Source organism: Morus notabilis, unplaced genomic scaffold, assembly GCF_000414095.1.
Source record: "Morus notabilis unplaced genomic scaffold, ASM41409v2 Scaffold329, whole genome shotgun sequence".
NCBI classification, from domain to species: Eukaryota; Viridiplantae; Streptophyta; class Magnoliopsida; order Rosales; family Moraceae; genus Morus; species Morus notabilis.
The window spans coordinates 641,234-660,886 of record NW_010358084.1 but is presented as its reverse complement, the minus strand read 5'-3'; the positions used below and the strand labels follow the sequence as shown (position 1 = coordinate 660,886).

The window sequence follows — 19,653 nt, the reverse complement described above, 5'->3', positions numbered from 1 at the left end:
AACAAAATAAAATGATGAGGAAAAAAAAAATGAAGATAACTTGCCTAGCATTGTCTGCTCAATCTTAGAATTTGGTATTTTTCATGTCTCTCTGAAAAGGGCAATATAAATGCTTAATATCTATGTTGTATTCTCAAAGTGATAAAGATAAGTGCCAAAATTTGTCATTTAGACATAACAAAACACTTGGGTTTAATAAAGAGAGAAACATAACATCTGTGGACTGTTTAAAGAAAATTTTAAACTGAAAATACTTAAAATTGTGTGTCACACGGTTTTCTTATAACTGAAAGACAGGATAGGAGAGCGAAGAATTTTTGAAAGGAGAAGTAGACTCTAAAATTTTGGTGTGTTAAGTGAGGAGTGTGGGTTCCTTTTATAAGGCTCAAAGGAGATAATGACTTTGTCTTTTTCCAACATCGAACAAAGAGCTTTTTTACTTTTTTTCAATTTTTTAGAACTCTTTTCTTCGGTTTTCTCAATTTTACTGGAGCACTTTAAGAATTAATTTCTCATTCATTTGTTCACCATTTTAAGCATATAAATATATCAGTTCGATCTCTTCATAGTAGAGAACACAATTTCAAATTGAACCGCCACTAACATGAAATGGGTTCGGGCTAAAATCGAGCCTCAAAATAATACTCTAAAAGAGTTTTCAATCTATTTTTTTTTTCTAACAAGAACAACTACTTGACGCGGGCAGACAAGGAAAAAGATATTGACAGTCAACAACCTCAACACAAAAGATTGTTGGGCATTCCAAGAAAGGTTCAAGAAGAAGTTCGCTCTTCTTGAGAAATACTAGTATTTTCAAAAAAATAGATAAATAAATAAATAATAGTAAATGTAGAAAGTAATAAAGAGAGTGATAAAAAGAGTGACGTTAATATTTTTTTATAAATAATATTACAAGCACGTAGTAATTACATTCAATTTCTATTTTTTATTTAAATTACATATTTGCGTGGGTCATTTTTAGAATAAAAATCATTGCTTTACAAGTTTTGGAATTATTTTATATTAAGTACTTAAACTTTTCCAAAGAAAAAAAAAATCCAAAACGGTATAAATTTGTTTAAAAATATTTGAATTTTTCATACCAAAGTAATTGTGATAATAGATAAATTTGAACTTCAATATATCTAAGATAGTTTTTAATATCAAACAAAATGAAATTAAAAAAAAAATGATGATATGTTCTCCGGTGTTAACTCGTCAAAAGTAGTCACTTCCTTTTTCTTTTTTGTTTTTTCCGTATCCAAATATCCTTTTTAGAGTCATTGGCACAAATACACCCATAACTTTGAGCATAATAACATTTTAATCATTAAATTTTTAATCTAAGCATATTAGTCCTTGAACTTTTAGTTTTTGACACTAAAATTGAGAAAGATAATCGTGTCCATCAGTTAAGAATTGAAAATTTTACATAAACAATTACAATATATGCAAAATGTTAAGAGTTCTCAACATGTTTTAATAATAATAAAGGGAAATTTTTACATATAATGTACCTCTTTCTTTCTTACCACGATTATTATTGTTAAATTTTAGAAATTGTTTGTTAATTTTAATGTCAATAACTAAAACTGTCAAAAAAATAAATATATAAAAACTAATAAATCAAAATTAAAAGATATGGGACTAAAATATCACTATCAACACTGGAATAGTTATTTCATAACTCTATCAAATGCGGATCTATTGTTTATTTTTCATAACACGGTGAACATGGATTAGGAAAAAAAAAAGGACTGGGGTGGGCATGATGTGAGCCCAAGAAATTGCATATCCATCCTCGCGTGATCACCCAATCAGGTGATCGAGAGGCTCTTACTTTGATTTAGTTGGCTATTAACTCACCGATTATGTATTTCCAATCGATTTTTGGTTCTATTTCTATGTTTTTTCCTTATTATTTTTCGAGCTTGAAAATGTTTACCCAGTAGGGAATTAAATTTGGCTGCTCAATATTGGTCATGAAAAATTATGTCCAACCAATTCTAGAAGGAAAAAGAAAAAGGAACGTATTTAGTTGATTCTAATTTTTCTTTATTTTGTTGCTTGATTGACGTGAAGATGGAGAAACATAAAGTGTAGAAATTTTTAATGTTGGGTCTCAATTTTTTTGCGTAACTTTTCTTTTAATATTTTATTGATGTTAATCTTTTATTGTCATTTTTTATAATTTGGTGATTTTGAAATTATTTTGGTAGATTAGTGGTGTTAATGTACCAAATTACTCTATCGATGGACACCGGTAAATACCTGCATTATTTGTTGAAATAAATAAAATAATATGGCAGATTACCGGTGTTAACTAATGGGATTATTCATGGAATACCAACGTTGGCGATTGTGTCGAAAACCAGCGAATTTGTTGAAAAGGTTAAAATAATTTGGTGGATTATTGATGATAATCTAGTATATTACTCTCCGGTACAGTGGACATCAAATAAAACTATATTTGTTGAAAAATAAAAAAGAGACAGTGTAAAGATTATGATTTTTACTATTTATTCTTGAATAATAATTTTTTTAGTTAAATAATTATATTAATAAAAAAGTATTAATTAAGAATGAGAAGTATAAATTCAAATCCATACCTAAAATTTTCTTAATTTTTTTTTTTTTATAAAAAAAGATAACTGGTGATAATCTTGTAGCATCAAAATTGGTTACAACAAAATTTGAGTTTAGTATTATTTATTTTTTATGATTTTATGTTGGTATCTTGATTTTTAAAATTTTTTTTTTTTTGGTATCTTAGAACTATTTTTTAAGATATAAAAAGATAAAATTACCCTTATTGTAAAAATTCCTCTGTTTATTAGAATTTTGAAGTAAAAATGATTAAAAAAGGATTTTGAAGAGATAAAAAGAATTATGCTTTACAGGTATAACAATTTTTATAATCTTTTTTCTTCAAAATTCTGTTCAATAGATGAATTTTTATAATAAGGATAATTTTATCTTTTTGTATCTTAAAAAATAGTTTTGAGGTATTAAATTTTTTTTTTCTAAAAGATTGAGGTACTAGTATGAAATTTTTAAAAATAAATGGTACCAAACTCAAACTTCGATATAATATAGGGTACCAAAATGAAATTTTCTCAATAAATAAAACGCAAAATAAAAAAAAATGAAGAATTTATTTTTAAGAGTATATGAGTCTAAACTTTTATTTATTATTTTTAATAAATATTTTTAATTAATGTAATTATTTAATTAAAAAATTATAAATTAAGAATAAAAAATAAAAGTTATGACTCATAAAGGTGACAAAAAGGAATCAATTTTGTTGTTTCAATTAAATTGCACGGAATGGGAGCCCAAGTTTATAATTTTCATTCCTTGTTTTCCTCTTCACTGATTTCCAAAAAGTTCCCCCCTTCACCTAGATTTTCTCTCCACCAGGTGAACTTTCACTCACCAGCCAAACACAGTCCCAGGAAATCCTTGAGGATGGCGCAGGTTGCAGAGAACCCAGGTAAGTAAAGATGAAAGCATATCTGATTAAGTAGTAATTCTCTGTTGCGTGGATTTCTCTCTTACTCTAATCTGATATGGGTTTTTCAAGTAACGATGAAAATGTTTAGTTTCAGTTGCAGATTCTTCCAAAATGTTATAGCTTGATAGGTGGGCACTCTTGATATGTTCTTTCGAGTGTTCCTTAATCCTTTACTCATTGTGTGTTTACATACACACACACACACGTCTGATTCAATTAGAATTTGTCTCAGATTGTTAACTGCTCTGTGAATTACTTTCTCTAGTGGTTCAGCAAAAGAGATTGATAGTACCAAACAAATATGGTGAAAAACTTGTGGGCTTATTGCACGACACTGGATCTGTGGAGATTGTTATCTTATGCCATGGTTTTCAAGCGACTAAGGTTAGCGTTTCTGATTTATGAATGGCTATTTTTGTTTCTCGGATTAAAGCTCTAATCCTTAATTAATGAAAGTAGCATGGTTCACCCTTAATACGAGAGCTACATTAACTTTAGTTGCTGCAGAATTTCACTATGATGAAGCAGGCTATGAGAGAACCTCACACCTCTCAAACTCCGTCTTTTTCTTTCTAAGCTAATCCCCAAAATCGGCGTCCCCCTAATATAAGTAAAATTAGGCAGAAAATACATATGTGCAAACCCCAATATGGGACTTTAGATTAGTACGGTTGTCTAATTTTCTGTAGAATTCCTTATCAAGAACTTATTTTGGATATTTCTATTTGTCAAGGAATGTAATTGAGATGTAAAGTTTGTTGAGTATGTAGACATTCATTTATTAATCAATGATCAAGCACTCCTCATGTCTCATGAAAAAACGAATTGCTTAATTGAATTTATTGTGGAGAAGTTTTAGAACTCTTTTCTTTTTCTTTTTTTTTGTTTCACTACAGGAACATAGAATAATGATCAATGTGGCTGTTGCATTGGAAAAAGAAGGAATCAGTGCCTTCTGTTTCGACTTTTCTGGAAACGGGTAAGGTTCTGGTTTAACAATTTTTTGTTTTAGCAGACGTGATGTAATTGCAAGTTTGAGTGACTGGCTATATAACTAGGAGCAAGTAATCGTCGTCTTACTTTTACTGCCATGGAAGAAGGTTTTGAAACATTTCCTAAGGATGTTTTGTTTCTAGTACATTTAAATATCAAATAGTTCTTAATTGATGCATAGAATTACCTTAAACGTGGTGCCTATAAGTACTTGTAACTCACCAGTCACCACTACATGTAATATTTCGAGTCAAAGCAGTGGTCCAAGAAGTAAAGTGTTTTTTTTTTTTTTTTCCGAAGTATGAGAAGCCTTTTACTTGGCTTAATTTCGTGTTATTTAAATCAATGTTCATTGGTTGTGCTATCTTTGCCTTGCAGGGAAAGTGAAGGTACATTTGAGTATGGAAACTATAAGAAAGAGGCTGATGATTTACATGCTGTAATCGAGCACTTCTCCGGCGCAAACCACGTAATAAGTGGAATTCTTGGACATAGTAAAGGTTTGCTTTCAAAATCTGAATCTCAAATATGCATTTCTCCGGCGCAAACCACGTAATAAGTGGAATTCTTGGACATAGTAAAGGTTTGCTTTCAAAATCTGAATCTCAAATATGCATTACTTCCCCTGCATATTAAATGCTTAAGCTTTACTGTAACATATAGCGTAAAAGCATATCCAAATAACTTTTTGAAAAGTAATCATTTTGGTAGGGATAGTGCTTGATCAAAGGCCAAGCGAGTCTTGGCTGTTTCAAAGAAAGATTTGTTGCGATTACTGCATAGATTTTATGTCTTAAAAGAGCATGTCACCTAAATCTCCAATTGTAGGAGGCGATGTGGTTCTCCTATATGCTTCTAGATATCATGATGTCCATACGGTTGTCAATGTATCTGGGCGTTACGATCTGAAGAGCGGCATTGCGGAACGCATGGGAGAAGATTTCATGGAAAGACTAAAGGAGAAAGGTTATTTTGACGTCAAAGATAGGAAGGGTAACGTCGCTAATTTCTTCAATAGTGTACTTATCTTTTATCTGAATGCTTGTTTTTGTTAGGCCTCCACCCCTTAAGTTTGTGTGTGCTAGGAGGAGGAAGAAGGATGGTCAGGTCCAGGGAAGGAATTCGGTAGGCATGAGCGAGGGTAGTTCCGGGATTTGACTTGGAGGGGCTGGAGGGAAGTTTGTTACGATAGTATGATTCGGTTATGTGGGGATCCCGAGAGTCTGATATGGGGGGAGGGTAGAATAAATAGGAAAGGGAAATAGAGAGAGGGGCATCGAGAATTGTATGGTGAACCATTGAGTCTGTAGGAGGTTTGGAGGGGTCCTCGAATTCCCCTCCGTCTTTCAATTCTTAGTAAATTTCCAATATCAATAACAGGAGCCAGACCTTTCTTCTGGTTGTTTCCTTCATTTCGTTGCTAATTTCCTACTAACCCACTAGAATCCTAACAATCTGGTATCAGAGAAATACGATCCATGGCGAACCAGGCAGGACCGAGTGGCTTCCGTGGAAAGAAGGTTGAACAGCTTTCAGGACTCTCTGCAGGAGATCGGAGACAGCATGGAGTTGGTGCCAAGTTTGCAGGGGGAGGTTGAATCTCTGGGAACGAGAATGGGGGAGATCCAGGGAAATATGGCCACGATGGGATCCAAGATCGAAGGGATCCAGGGAACGATCACGAGGTTGGAAGAGTTCTTGATGAGGCGGCACGCCCTCACCCACCACCGCCACACCGACCCGGGGAAGACCTCTCACCCCCGAGGCGAGCACGGGATGGCCAGACTCCGCCAGGGAGGGATCAGGGACGACCAGCTCGAGGAAGGTTCAGTCCCTCGCGGCAGGAACCGGCCAGAGGAAGGGACGGACCTCCCCGCTACAGATCACCGGCGAGACCGCGAGCACGGGGCGAACACAGGGGAAAGAAATTGGAATTGCCATTGTTTCACGGAGAAGATCCTCATGGATGGTTGTTTAGGGCCGAACGCTACTTCGCTATAAACGATGTTGACGAGGACGACAAGGTATTGGCGGCGTTCGTTTGCATGGAGGGAAAAGCCTTGGGGTGGTACCAGTGGCTGGACGCTCAAGAACCGTTTGTGGATTGGCGGGACTTGCGGGAGGCCATCCTCCACCGCTTCAGCGGATCGCGCGAAAGGGACCCAACGAAGAAGCTGATGGCACTCCGGTAAGGTGGCCGGGTGGCAGAGTACCGGGAAGAGTTCGAGACGTTGGCGGTGACCCTGCAGGAAATTCCCGAGAAGGTGTTTAGGAGTGCTTTCCTTAATGGACTAAGGGATGACATTCGGGCAGAGGTTAAGATGCATCGGTCCAGTAATCTGATAGAGGCCATGGACTTGGCCCAACAGGTGGAAAACAGGCTGGAAGCGGTGAACCGGATCCGGAGGGCTCGGGCGGGTCGGGGCACCCGTTTGGATTATGGAGGAAAACTGGGTTATAATGGTTACCCTAACTACTCTGAACCCACTGAGAGCTCTCTTCGATCCCAAACACAACGAGAAGTCAACCCAGCGCCAAGAAACCGAGATCCACCGATAGGGTCGGCCAACCAGGCGGTTGGCGGCGATCCAGCTTTTCGATGGCTTTCATTTGAAGAGGTCCAACAGAAACGTGCGTGTGGGCTGTGTTTCAAGTGTGATGAAAAATTCAGTCCAGGGCACCGTTGCAAACTCCGATAGTTACAGGTGCTGCTCGTCGCCGAAGAGGATTCTGGACGAGAGGAGGTTCATCGGGAGGAAGTGGAGGCGACGACAGAAGGGGAGGAAGAGGCGGTGGAGGAAATTGCCGCCTTGTTGCTGAACTCGATTCGGGGGTTTGCAACTGCGAAGACTATGAAGCTAAGGGGTTCGATCGGCGAACGGGGAGTCATCGTGCCGGTGGACAGTGGGGCGTCCCACAGTTTCATTTCAGACTGTCTGGTATAGGACCTTGCGATTCCCCCAGATGCATCAGTTCAGCACAAAATCCAGGTGGGGAATGGGATGAGCTTCCATCAGACTGGGATCTGTAGAGGGGTGCGAGTGCTCATCCAAGGACAGTGGGTCGTCGAGGATTTTTTCCCATTTGAACTGGGAAGTGCTGACCTCGTGTTGGGGGTTACATGGCTCAAGACGTTGGCTGAGGTGCGGGCAGATTGGGCGAAGTTCACTATGAAGTTCCAGAAGGATGGGGAATGGATCAGTTGGACTAGGGACCCTTCCTTAAGCTGCTACCCAGTTAGCTTTCGTTCCTTGACTCGCTCGTGGAGCCCAGGGGAGATGGGAGTATTGCTTGAGCTCTGCTCGGTGGAGGCAGGAACACCAGAGTCAGCAACCTTTCCCTTAAACGCCGAATGTGAGAACCTCATCCGCGAATTCAAGGTTTTTGACACACCTCAAGGGTTGCCCCCACACCGGGCAAGAGACCACAGGATCATTCTGCGGGAGGGTGCTTCTTCCCTGAACATTAGGCCATACAGGTACCCTCAAATACAGAAGGCAGAAATAAAAAGGCAGGTCTCGGACATGCTGGTCTCGGGTATTATTAGACCTAGTTGCAGTCCTTATTCCAGCCCAGTGCTGTTAGTTAAGAAAAAGGACGGGAGTTTGGCGGTTCTGCGTTGACTACCGGGCATTGAATCAGTTGACGGTGCCTGACAAATTTCTGATCCCCGTCATTGACGAACTATTGGATGAGCTACACGAGGCCACGATGTTTTTGAAGCTGGCCTTAACTGCGGGCTATCACCAAATCAGGGTTCGAGAGAGTGACGCTAAGAAAACAACATTCTGAACGCCCTTTGGATTGACCAACGCTCCCGCCACGTTCCAATCTTTGATGAATTCGGTATTTCGCCCTTATCTCCGTAAATTTGTTTTGGTATTTTTTGATGATATTCTCGTGTACAGCCAATCATGGGAGGCACATTATGTACATTTGCGACAAGTGCTGGTAGTGTTACAACATGAGAAGTTAGTCGCCAACTATAAAAAGTGCACTTTTGGTCGAGAACATGTTGAATACCTTGGCCATGTGATTTCAGCAGGGGGTGCTTCCGCTGATCCCTCCAAAGTCGAGGCAATGCTGTCATGGCCATCTCCGCGGAACATTCGCGAACTTCGTGGATTCCTGGGCTTTACCGGCTACGACAAGCGATTCATGCGGGAGTATGGGTCCATAGCTCGGCCTCTTACTGAGTGACTTAAGAAGGGGACATTTCATTGGTCGGACCCAGCAGAAATGGCCTTCCTCCAACTGAAGAAGGCAATGACGGAATTGCCAGTGCTAGCCATGCCGGAATTCACCAAGTCATTTGTCCTCGAAACGGACGCGTCCGGGGGTGTTGTCGGCTTGTTCGCGGTTAACATCAGTGTATGAACGCAAGCTTCTCGCCATAGTGCTCGCAGTACAGAAGTGGCGCCACTATCTCTTGGGCAGGCACTTTGTGGTTCGATCGGACCAGCAAAGTTTGTGGCATTTGTTGGATCAACGAGTCTTGCCACCGGAGCACCTCCGGCTAATCGTTAAGTTGTTGGGTTATGACTTCGAAGTGCAATACAAACAAGGGGCTTCCAACAAAGTGGCGGATGCATTGTCGCGGCGGGGGAACGAAATTTCTGCCACGTTTTCGGCCGTCTCTATCCCTCACCAGATTGACTCCGCAGGGCTCATAAAGGAGTAGCGCGTAGATTCCGAGTGCATGGATACCATTTCGCGAGCCCTCCATGGCCAACCGCTTAGAGAAGGCTATGACATCCACCAGGACTTACTTTTCTTTCGGGGCCGTGTTGTGCTACCGCCGACCTCTACTTGGATTTCACGCATCCTACACGATTTTCATGAATCTGTTATAGGCGGCCATTCCGGGTTCCTGCGGACCTATAAGCGGGTTTCAGCGATTTTCTTTTGGAAGGGGATGAAAAAGAGTATCAAGGACTATGTCTCCCGTTGTTCCACCTGTCAGCACGCCAAAACAGAAGCCTTGTCACCCACTGGGTTATTGCAGCTGTTGCCCATCCCGCACCAGATTTGGGAATACCTTTCTATGGACTTCATCGACAGTCTTCCCAAATCCAGAGGAATGGATACCGTTTTTGTGGTAGTGGATAGACTTTCCAAGTACGCACATTTTTGCCCTTTGGCACATCCTTATTTAGCTACACAGGTTGCCGCCCTGTTCATCCGAGACATAGTGCGTTTACATGGGTTTCCCTGCTCCACTGTAGGTGATCGTGACTATGTTTTCATGAATCTTTTCTGGCGGGAATTGTTTAAGTTGCAGGGAACTAAATTGCAGCCAAGCACCGCGTACCACCCTCAAACGGATGGCCAAACGGAAGTCACCAACCGTTGTTTGGAAACATATCTTCGTTGTTTTGCGTGCAACAAGCTGCGGCAATGGCTCTCTTTCTTACCATGGGCAGAGTATTGGTTCAACACGACGTATAATGCCTCCATTAAACGCTCCCCTTTTCAAGTAGTGTATGGCCGTGACCCCCCTGCCCTATACCGCTTCGTAGATGGTTCGACAACAGTCAATGCGGTTGAGGTTCCGCTCCAGCAGCGCAACCAAATGTTGGACACACTCAAGCACCACCTTCTGTTGGCTCAGCACCGCATGAAGAAGTTTGCGGACAAACACCGTAGGGAGGTCCAATTCGCACCTGGTGATTTGGTGCTATTGAAACTTCGCCCGTACTTTATGAAATCTTTAGCTCGGAAGGTCAATGAGAAGCTTAGTCCCCGCTCTTATAGGCCATTTCTAGTCCTCAAGCGCGTAGGGCAGGTCGCTTACCACCTTGACTTGCCGGCTACTACCAAGATACATTTGATATTCCATGTGTCCCAGCTGAAGGCTTTCCACGGACATCCTAATCAAGGGCAGCCCCTGCCGGCGCAGTTGACAGACAAGTTGGAGCTCCTTGTACAACCCGCTGCAGTCTTGGATTCTCGCACCATCAATGTTGGAGGTCGTCAGGTGCCCGAGATGTTAGTGCAATGGGCGGGCTTACTAGTGTGGGATGCTACTTGGGAACCACTGGCCACGATCACAGAGCAATTTCCGGCTTTCAACCTTGGGGACAAGGTTGCACTTCAGGAAGGGGTAATGTTAGGCCTCCACCCCTTAAGTTTGTGTATGCTAGGAGGAGGAAGAAGGATGGTCAGGTCCATGGAAGGAATTCGGTAGGAATGAGCGAGGGTAGTTCTGGGATTTGACTTGGAAGGGCTAGAGGGAAGTTTGTTACGATAATATGATTCGGTTATGTGAGGATTCCGAGAGTCTGTTATGATCGAGAGTCTGTTATGGGGGGAGGGTAGAATAAATAGGAAAAGGAAATAGAGAGAAGGGCATCGAGAATTGTATTGTGAACCATTGAGTTTATAGGAGGTTTGGAGGGGTCCTCGAATTCCCTTCCGTCTTTCAATTCTTAGTAAATTTCCAATATCAATAACAGGAGCCAGACCTTTCTTCTGGTTGTTTCCTTCATTTCGTTGCTAATTTCCTACTAAACCACTAGAATCCTAACAATTTTCCCTATCCCTTATGAATATCATGTTTTCTATAGAGAATGTCAGTTACCGTGTGACCGAGGAAAGTATGACTGAACGTCTAAATACTGATATGCATGCGGCTTGTCTTGCGATCGACAAAGAGTGCAGGTTTCGGTTTTTCCCTTGCATTTTCTTGATGTTACTTTGACAATTTTTAGCATTTTACTATAGTCAAGAAAGATTGAGAGAAAAGCATGGTCACATTTTGTACTAAATAGTAAATACTGAGTTTATATCATTCGTGTTTCTCATCAACCATTTCTTTCCTTACAATGCAAAATGCAGGGTGTTAACAATCCACGGATCGGCTGATGAGATCATCCCTGTTGAAGACGCGTTTGAGTTTGCCAAGATAATACCAAATCACAAACTACGCATTGTCGAAGGAGCCGATCATCGTTACACTGCACATCTAGCTGAGTTGGCTTCAATCGCTGTGGGGTTCATAAAGGAAACCTTGGAGCAGGACAAGGCTGCTTCTATTTAGGTATTGCCCCCCTTTGCTGAGAATAATTAAAAAGGCATGATGAACGTTATGATCTATTTAATGTATTCCTGACCCCAATCTTTCTGGGATGACATGCGTTAGATTTGAATGGAAGAGTTTACAACTCTACAACGCAAACCTATTTGTATAATAAACGATTATTAAACGAGTTTGACTCTCTTCATATGCCTTCTATGTACTCGGCTGTGAATTTTCACATGAAAGCTTAAACGGAAAAGACCTTGCTGTTGTTAACAATAAACACCGTATGTTACTGAAATTTGTTTTTATACTCATCACTTACAGAGAACAGCAATTAATTTACAACTGTTCTACATTCTCCAATTTACATAACGCGAAAACTAACATGGACAATGCTCAATAAAAACATCGTCCCTTGGGATTCCGGCTAGTCCAAGCGTTCATGGCATAGTTGGAGTCAGTTAACTGTGGATTAATGATTTCCATCATTGACTCTCATTCAAGAGTTCCGTTCATCAGCGCTCACTTTTATGCTGAAGCCTTCACATTGGCGTGGCAGCAAAGAGCCATAGCTTTTTGCAAAGCCTATTTGCAATGTTTCACCGGGTGGCGAAAATTACTGAACTTGTTTAAGGTCCTCATGTTCATTGACCCCATCTTCACTGTCATATATCTGAGGATATTCCTCTTCACTGTCACCCTGGTTCACAAAATAAAACAAAATAAAATCATGAGGAAAAAAAAAAAGAAGATAACTTGCCTAGCATTGTCAGCTCAATCTTAGAATTTGGTATTTTTCACGTCTCTCTAAAAAGGGCAGTATAAATGCTTAATATCTATGTTGTATTCTCAAAATGATAAAGATAAGTGCCAAAATTTGTCATTTGGACATAACAAAACACTTGGGTTTAATTAAGAGAGAAACATAACATCTGTGGATTGTTTACCTCTGCCGCCTCATCATTGGATGAGGAAGCCTCCATTGTTAAGTGTGGCGTCCCTTCATTATCAACAATCTTCCCATTTCTCGATTCGTCCTGGATTTAAGAACATAAAGTATAAGTTATTGACTATAAATTACTCAGACAACAATGCCACAAAGTAGAATGATCAATATCGCCTCATCATTAGATTCTTGTCAAGCAATAAGATATCATACCAGTTCAGACTTTAGCAACCCAATTCTCTCCTGTAATTCTGCGATATGATGCTGCAATGCCTGGCAAGATAGGTAAGCCATCAGATTGGAATTATGAACAAAAAGAATATTTGTTTATATATAAGCGTGCAATGCTTTAGTTATATTCTCACCTCACGCCTCTGCAGTTCAACTGACCGAGCCAATGCCTGCCTTCTTGTCAATAAATTTTGAGGTCTTATTTTAAGTGGGCTTTGGTAGTTCTTCCCACGATAGACAAGAATTGCGTAGCCTTTGATAGTTTTGTCTATAGATACTAGCACCCCGCCACTCTCCGCTTCCAAAGAAATTGCAATTTGCTTTACATGCTCGAAACTCTTTCCTCTCACAATGATTTTTACCAACTCTCTATATTTCCAGTGCAAGTGCATGTTCTCTATGGTACCACTGTAAAGTCCTCGTCTTCCTGAGATAAAATCACCCAACCGTTTGAGTAGTTCCTGAAAACAATTGAGTTAAGAATCATAGTGGTTAATCTTACCCAGAAGCAAGAACGGTTCCATGCTCAGACCAATCTTACGAAACAAAAATCTCTCCTCATCAGTTATGGTTTCCAAGTCATTTGGGAGATCTGATGGATCCATGTTTTCCTGCACCTTTGCTAGAGCTTTCTCAGCCTTTGTGAGGTTTCCTTTTGCCTAAGACCACCCAGGTTTAGAAAAATGGCCAAAACAAAAAATTAATAAAGAAATCCTCCGGTATTCCCGAATTTTCTAAAATAGTAGACAGCAATTACAACTTACAAGAGCTAGTTTTCTCTCCAGATGTCTGATTATGGATGCATGCCTTGCCAAAGTTGAATCTTTCATCATCATCTCAACATCTACAGGGCTTTGTTGGTTTCCCCAGCGAGCAGTTGCCGCCATGGTTTCGGCAAGAGTTCCAGCAACCAACTGATTAATACAAGCTTGGCTTTTTGACTGAATGAAAGCTGGGGCCATCTGTCTAACTTTTTCTTCCTCGTCTTGTTGGAGGTCTCTTAATTTTCTCCTCTCTTTTAAAGACCCCACCACAACAGGTGGCATGAAGTCGTTACCCCTGTAAAAGATGATAAAATCCTTGTTTCTAGAAAGCAGTGTCCCCCCAGTTAACCTCTGAGACAAACAACAGTCATAAGTAAAAAGAACCAACAGACAGAAGTATTCAGAATGCAATTGTCATATAAATAAGTCATGATCCATTGTTACAAGTCTTCAAATTAATAGCTATGGTTATAGTAGTAAGATATTAGACAGAAGCACCAGCTTCCAGGACTGAAAGTCTTGTTTCGTGAAAAATAAAAAATTCGTATAGAAGAAATCCGCTTAAGAAACATGTTCGAGTTTTCTAGGAGTACTGATTGTATTCCTCACCTTGAGTTCCTCTGCCATCCTCTCATTACATGTGTTCTGTACTCCACGTTTAATGGCTATCTTTGCAATGGCACTCTTTTCCCACAGCCTCACCATAGCCTTGGCCAGACCTTGCAATTCTCGGTTCCTCCCTATCACAGGTTAGAATATTCAAAATAATTAATAAGATGTGATTAGGAACTGTAAGTGCAATCGCGTGCAATAAGTGTTTTGTACCTAGAGCAAAATGTGGAGGTATCATTCTAGCAGTTCGACGAAGTTTTGTCATCTCCTTGTTTCCGACACAGCGTTTTACCCCATAAGGTAAAATTCTGAATGGAGTTCTATAGTCAGGAACCACTGGGGGCAGCAAGTCAGCATCAACAGGTAATGGCTCACGCCCTAACCAATCGGTAAAACGTGGACCTAGCTCATCTAATAACTGGTTTAGATCATTCAACTGCATGGTTTCTCCTTCAGATAGACCCTTCACTTTCTTTACAGAAATGGGAGTAGATGACTCCATAGTTCTTATTGAAACCTTCACTTGTTTATCATGCACAATATCACTTTTGCCATCTTCTAAGGCTGGCAACTTCATGGAATCAGATTGATTTTCCTTGGTATATGATTGTACGCAAAGAAGATTGTATGTCATTCCCCTGTATAAGACCACTGAACTGCCTGATCTCCATATAACTAAACCTCCAGTTTTACTCTGACATACAACAAATAATAAGCTATATAAGGTCCTATGCTTTCATACTAACTACACAATATGTCACATAGAGGCCTTCTTTTTTCTTGATAGTACTCCCTAAGCATTAGTTGATAACCAAATTCAATGAAAACTGAAAACCAAAATAAAAAGCATGGCCACTATAACTAACCTGGGGAGGCAATCTACCCAAAAGAAGTGCCAAACCTAAACTTTCAATTTTTTTTTTCCCACAAGTTTCTATTATAACCAACATAAATATATCTTCTAACTTGATCAAATATGTGAATACTTCTCAACAACACATTTCTACAACTAAAACAACAAATCACAAAGCAACCATTGACCCAAAACTAACCTCTAAAATCTCATGGGTCCTTCTCATGTTAAGTGAAAGAGGCTCTTCAAACTTCAACTTGACTACTTCATCCAACTTCCACTTCTCATGAATGCTATCCACCAATGCCTGTGTTATACCTCTTGCTCCAACCTTTCTCCTCTCCAGCATCCTCAGAGAAACATTCCTCAGCCTCTTCAGCTCGTGCTCAGGCAGCGTCTTCTCCGCCATTGCCGTGTTGCTCCTCCTCTTCGCCGCCGCTTTTTCGCCTTCCCTTGATTCCGCTTTCCCCGCCTTCTTCCACGGCAAGTCATTAGACTTATAATCAGAACTTTCTTCAACATCATCCAAAGAAAAACCATTCATCACATTATTCGAAATCTCACTTTCTTCCTCCGAAATTTCATCACGTCCCACATCAAATTCCCTCTGAAAATCACCATTATCGCTCTTTTCCAGGGTTTCAGGTTCAGAAACAACATGGGGTTTAAAGGGTTTTGTCCCATGAGCCCAAGGAGCGGAAACGACACCATTTTTTCCACCGAAACTCACCGAGTCACTCGCCGATTCTTTCACATCAATCTCCGTTTCTCTCTCTTCTTCTTCGTTATCTCCTTCTTGTTCGTCCTGTGAAGATTCCTCTTGCCATGGGAATTTCTCTCTCGTGGAGCCGATTTTCGCGGACCATTTTTCCTGAATTTGCTCGAAAAAGCTCGGCTTGGGCTTCCTCTTCTTCTTCGTCTGCTTCGTGGTCTCGAGAGCTAATTTGACTCGTTGCGGTTGCTGCTCTGAGGCAACTTGGACGACCCTCTGAGAGGAAGAGATTCTGAATTTGAGAGGTTTGGAAGTTTTTGAGAAGTGGGTTTGGCGCTGGAGAAGAAGAAAGTGGAGTGAATGAGATGAAGATGAAGAAGGAAAAGTAGATGGGTTTAGTGAAAACAGTGAGAGCGCCATGGCAATGATGCTACAAATCCTTGCATTGCTTAAAGGCTAAAGCAGATCACTGGCGATGTTATTGGGCCCAGCTATGTGGAACTAGAAGTACAAGCCCATGCCCATGATATAGGACATGGTTTGAAGAAGAGGAACTTGAAAAATGGGAGAATAGTACGTGAGTCTGCACTTTATTTTTTATTCTTGATAAATACGTTCTTGTTAATTTAATTATCTAACTAAAAAGGTTATATTTAAGAGTAAAGGGTAAAAATTCAGACTAATATATTTTTAAGTGGTATTTATCATGATTACCCTTTGAACTTTGAACCTATCTATAGGGATAGCACAAGAGTCGGTGAATAACTGGCATCGGAATCCTCCAGAAGTAGATCGGAACATCCCAACTAAATTGACACCCGCATTATCACTTCAGTATGTTGGGCTGGGGTAGCTCTTACCCGTCCCGACCCAACTCAGGGGCTAATACTAACCCCCATACCATCCATTGCCCTCGTCTAGTAGGGTGGTTACATGTAGGGTAAGAATGCCAAATTGCCAACCCTGTTTATCACTTCACAAATGAGCTGGGCCTAATTATGATATAACAACCAAATTTGAGGCCTTTTTTCTAATAAAATAAGTATGCAGATTAGTTTTTGTTATCTCAAAATAGTTACTACAGTCAATGCTACGTTTTCCCATGGACTACTGCTGGTAATACCGAAGACTATCACTAGTAACATGATAGCAATCGGATACACTACTTTTTGGGTAATCTTCACAAATATTTCTTGAAAGTGTACAAGTCAAGATTTTTACCATTTATTCTTGATTCATAACTTTTTGGTCAAATTATTACACTAACAAAGGGGTATTTATCAAGAATATGGGGTAAAAGTCCAGACTCATGCACTCTCGAGGTAAATTCTCTATTTTTTTCCTATTTTTTTCCCAATAACACGATGAACCGACGAAGTACCTTTAGTATCACAGTAGGTTACTATCGGTAATAGAGTAGACTACCACAAGAGCAAAGGTAGGAATTCGCTTATTATGCAACTGGCAAGGATAATTTCAGTACTACAAATTTGCTGTTCTTCGAAGCACTTCCAAAAATATTAATCCTGAAGATCTTGATTCGGGCATTTTTCTTAAAATTCCCTTTTTCTTTTGGGAAATCTAGAGTGATGACTTCTCGCCAGAGGGGAATAAGAATTCATGTTCTTAGTTTTTAAACACCACAAGATTAATTCACTTTATCTCACTATATCATATCAATTTATTATAAATTTTCAAGAGAAGGATAAGAAATTAAAGAAGTGAATTAAGAGCAGCAGATACCCTATTTTTCTCTTTAAGTTGGCGGAGATGTAAGCCAACCTAACTTTTGTTAGCCCAAGGCTTTGGACCGAGCAAGCCTAGCTCACAATCAAAATAAGGGATTTATACTTCGGAGAAAGATGAAAATAGACGAAGACTTGAGATGAATTAAAATTAATAGGTCAATAGTTTATATAAGTTAATAAATAGGCCAAATTACTGTTTTTGTCTATAACTTGTCTGGTTATGAACCATAACTTGACAAGTTATTGTCCATAATTATCCATAACTTATCTGGCCATGAACCATAACTTAACAAGTTTATCCATAATTTATATGGTTATGAACCATAACTTGACAAGTTATGGCCTATTAATTTCTATAACTAAAAATTGACTTATATACTTTCTTAAGCTTTTCATATTGGCCTATTTTCTATTATTTCCCTTTATACTTTTAACCTCCAAACTTTTAGAGAATTGGAAAGTTATTATCTGAATTTTAAATTTTATAAAATTATCTTTTGTCCCATTTATTTTATTGGATTTGTTCAATGCAACTCAGTTCGAATGATGAGCTTAGTTTAAACTCGTGTTTAGAAAACAAATAATTCTAATTATATTTCACTTTTGAACAGAATTTGACTGTCCAACTTAGAGTTTAACTTCCACTTTAAGTTTAACTATCTACTTTTCACACTTATTAAATACAAATTCAAATTTTATTTCTTATTCAAATTATAATTATAATTGTACATTCAAACACTAATTTAAACTACAATTTAAAGCTCACAATTTGAATTTTTCTAATTCAAATAAAAAAGTTAAAATCAATAAATTCAACCAACAAATTAAACGGGGCTTTGAATTTAATAACATACTGAGAAGCATCAAAGTTGATAAAAAATCTTACAATTTAGGAGATATACTCGAAAACGAAGCCAATGACAATTGCGGTCCTTAAAAGAAGTAGAAGCCTAGGGCCATATTTGAACTTGATTGGACTTTTGGGTTCAAAACTCAATGAAGTTCAGTAGGGAAAAGTAGATAAATACACATTTAAAAAATATGAGTCTAAACTTTTACACTTCATTCTTAATTAATATCTTTTTAATTAAATAATTATATTAGTCAAAAAAATATTAATTACATATAAAGAGTAAAAATTAAGACTCATAATTTTTAAGGATAAATTCAGTAATTCTCTCAGTTTAACACCTAGACGCTAGGCCTTTTGAGCATGGTTTGGACTTATTGTTAGAGAAAATTAAAGATTTTACTTCTTTAAGTATCTGACTCACTAAAAGTATTTTTTTTATAAAAAAAAACTCTACTCCTTAACTAGTTATAGTCTAAAAGATAAAAATATATGAAATAATGTTAAGGGATAAAAATAAAAATAGACACTATTTCGAAAGGTATTTTTAAAAATTTTCCGTTATGTTACAACTATTAGGGAGACATTTGGTTGGAGGATTTAAACCATGATTTGAATCATAGTTTATGGTTTACTACAGTGTTTTCTCTCATAAAAAATACACGTAAATCAAAAATTATTCTAATCACATGATTCTAATTCATAAACTAAACGTCTCCTAGATCTTATCACTAGGAAATGTGGGCCAAAGCCCAATTAAGACCATTCAACATCAATGTGCTAATTGGGCGCTTGTGATGCCTTTCAGTTTAGGAGAATTAAATAAATATTTATATTAAATAATTAAAATAAATAATAAAAATTTATGTGATAAAAAAATTTATCATGTAAATCTAATAAAAAAAATTTACGTAGTAAACAAATCTTTTTATTGCATAAATTTAATCATAAATAAAAAATTTACGAGGTACTGCTATTTATTTAAAATGTTTTAAAATTTATTATAAACTTGATTTATAGTTTAAAAAACCTGCTATTTATTGTGAATTTCTGTTTGAGAGTTTTCACTTGTCTTATGAAGCTTTGTCCACATTGTAGCAGAAAAGAGAAGCTCGGTGATGAGTACTGGCGTCCCAGCTTATGTACTCATTTTAGAGACAAAGTATTTTCACATGTCAGTGCATGTCTCTTATCCTATGAGCCTACCATAATCTCTGCAGTGTGTGAATATTCGGATCCTGTCTAGCAAATCTCATTAAAAACAATTATTACAAGTAAAAGCATTATTAGAAAGAACACACAAATATTTAATCATGATGAAAAGCCAAAGTCTCCCCTGTGGGGGCCTAAAACCAACTTTCATGTCTCCTAGTTGCCCGCAAACTGCAATATGATTTTGCACACCACTT

General features: G+C 38.6%; 2 protein-coding genes across 2 annotated transcripts; one reads left to right on the top strand and one right to left on the bottom strand.

Moving 5' to 3' along the window:
* Nucleotides 1-3,319: 3,319 nt before the first annotated feature.
* Nucleotides 3,320-11,826, top strand: LOC21409911 (putative uncharacterized protein YDL057W). The gene is made up of 7 exons (XM_010091755.2): nt 3,320-3,493; nt 3,780-3,898; nt 4,411-4,493; nt 4,886-5,007; nt 5,336-5,500; nt 11,074-11,167; nt 11,345-11,826. The coding sequence occupies exons 1-7, from the start codon at nt 3,328-3,330 to the stop codon at nt 11,544-11,546; spliced, it is 951 nt and encodes a 316-aa protein (XP_010090057.2). The 5' UTR covers nt 3,320-3,327; the 3' UTR covers nt 11,547-11,826.
* On the bottom strand, nt 11,795-16,069 carry LOC21409910 (CRM-domain containing factor CFM3A, chloroplastic/mitochondrial). Its single transcript, XM_010091754.2, has 9 exons — nt 15,134-16,069; nt 14,295-14,775; nt 14,079-14,209; nt 13,470-13,820; nt 13,208-13,364; nt 12,840-13,132; nt 12,688-12,747; nt 12,476-12,565; nt 11,795-12,228 (listed from the first exon to the last, which is right to left on the bottom strand). Exons 1-9 carry the CDS (start codon nt 16,064-16,066, stop codon nt 12,145-12,147), a joined length of 2,580 nt encoding a protein of 859 aa, XP_010090056.1. The 5' UTR covers nt 16,067-16,069; the 3' UTR covers nt 11,795-12,144.
* Nucleotides 16,070-19,653: the final 3,584 nt, after the last annotated feature.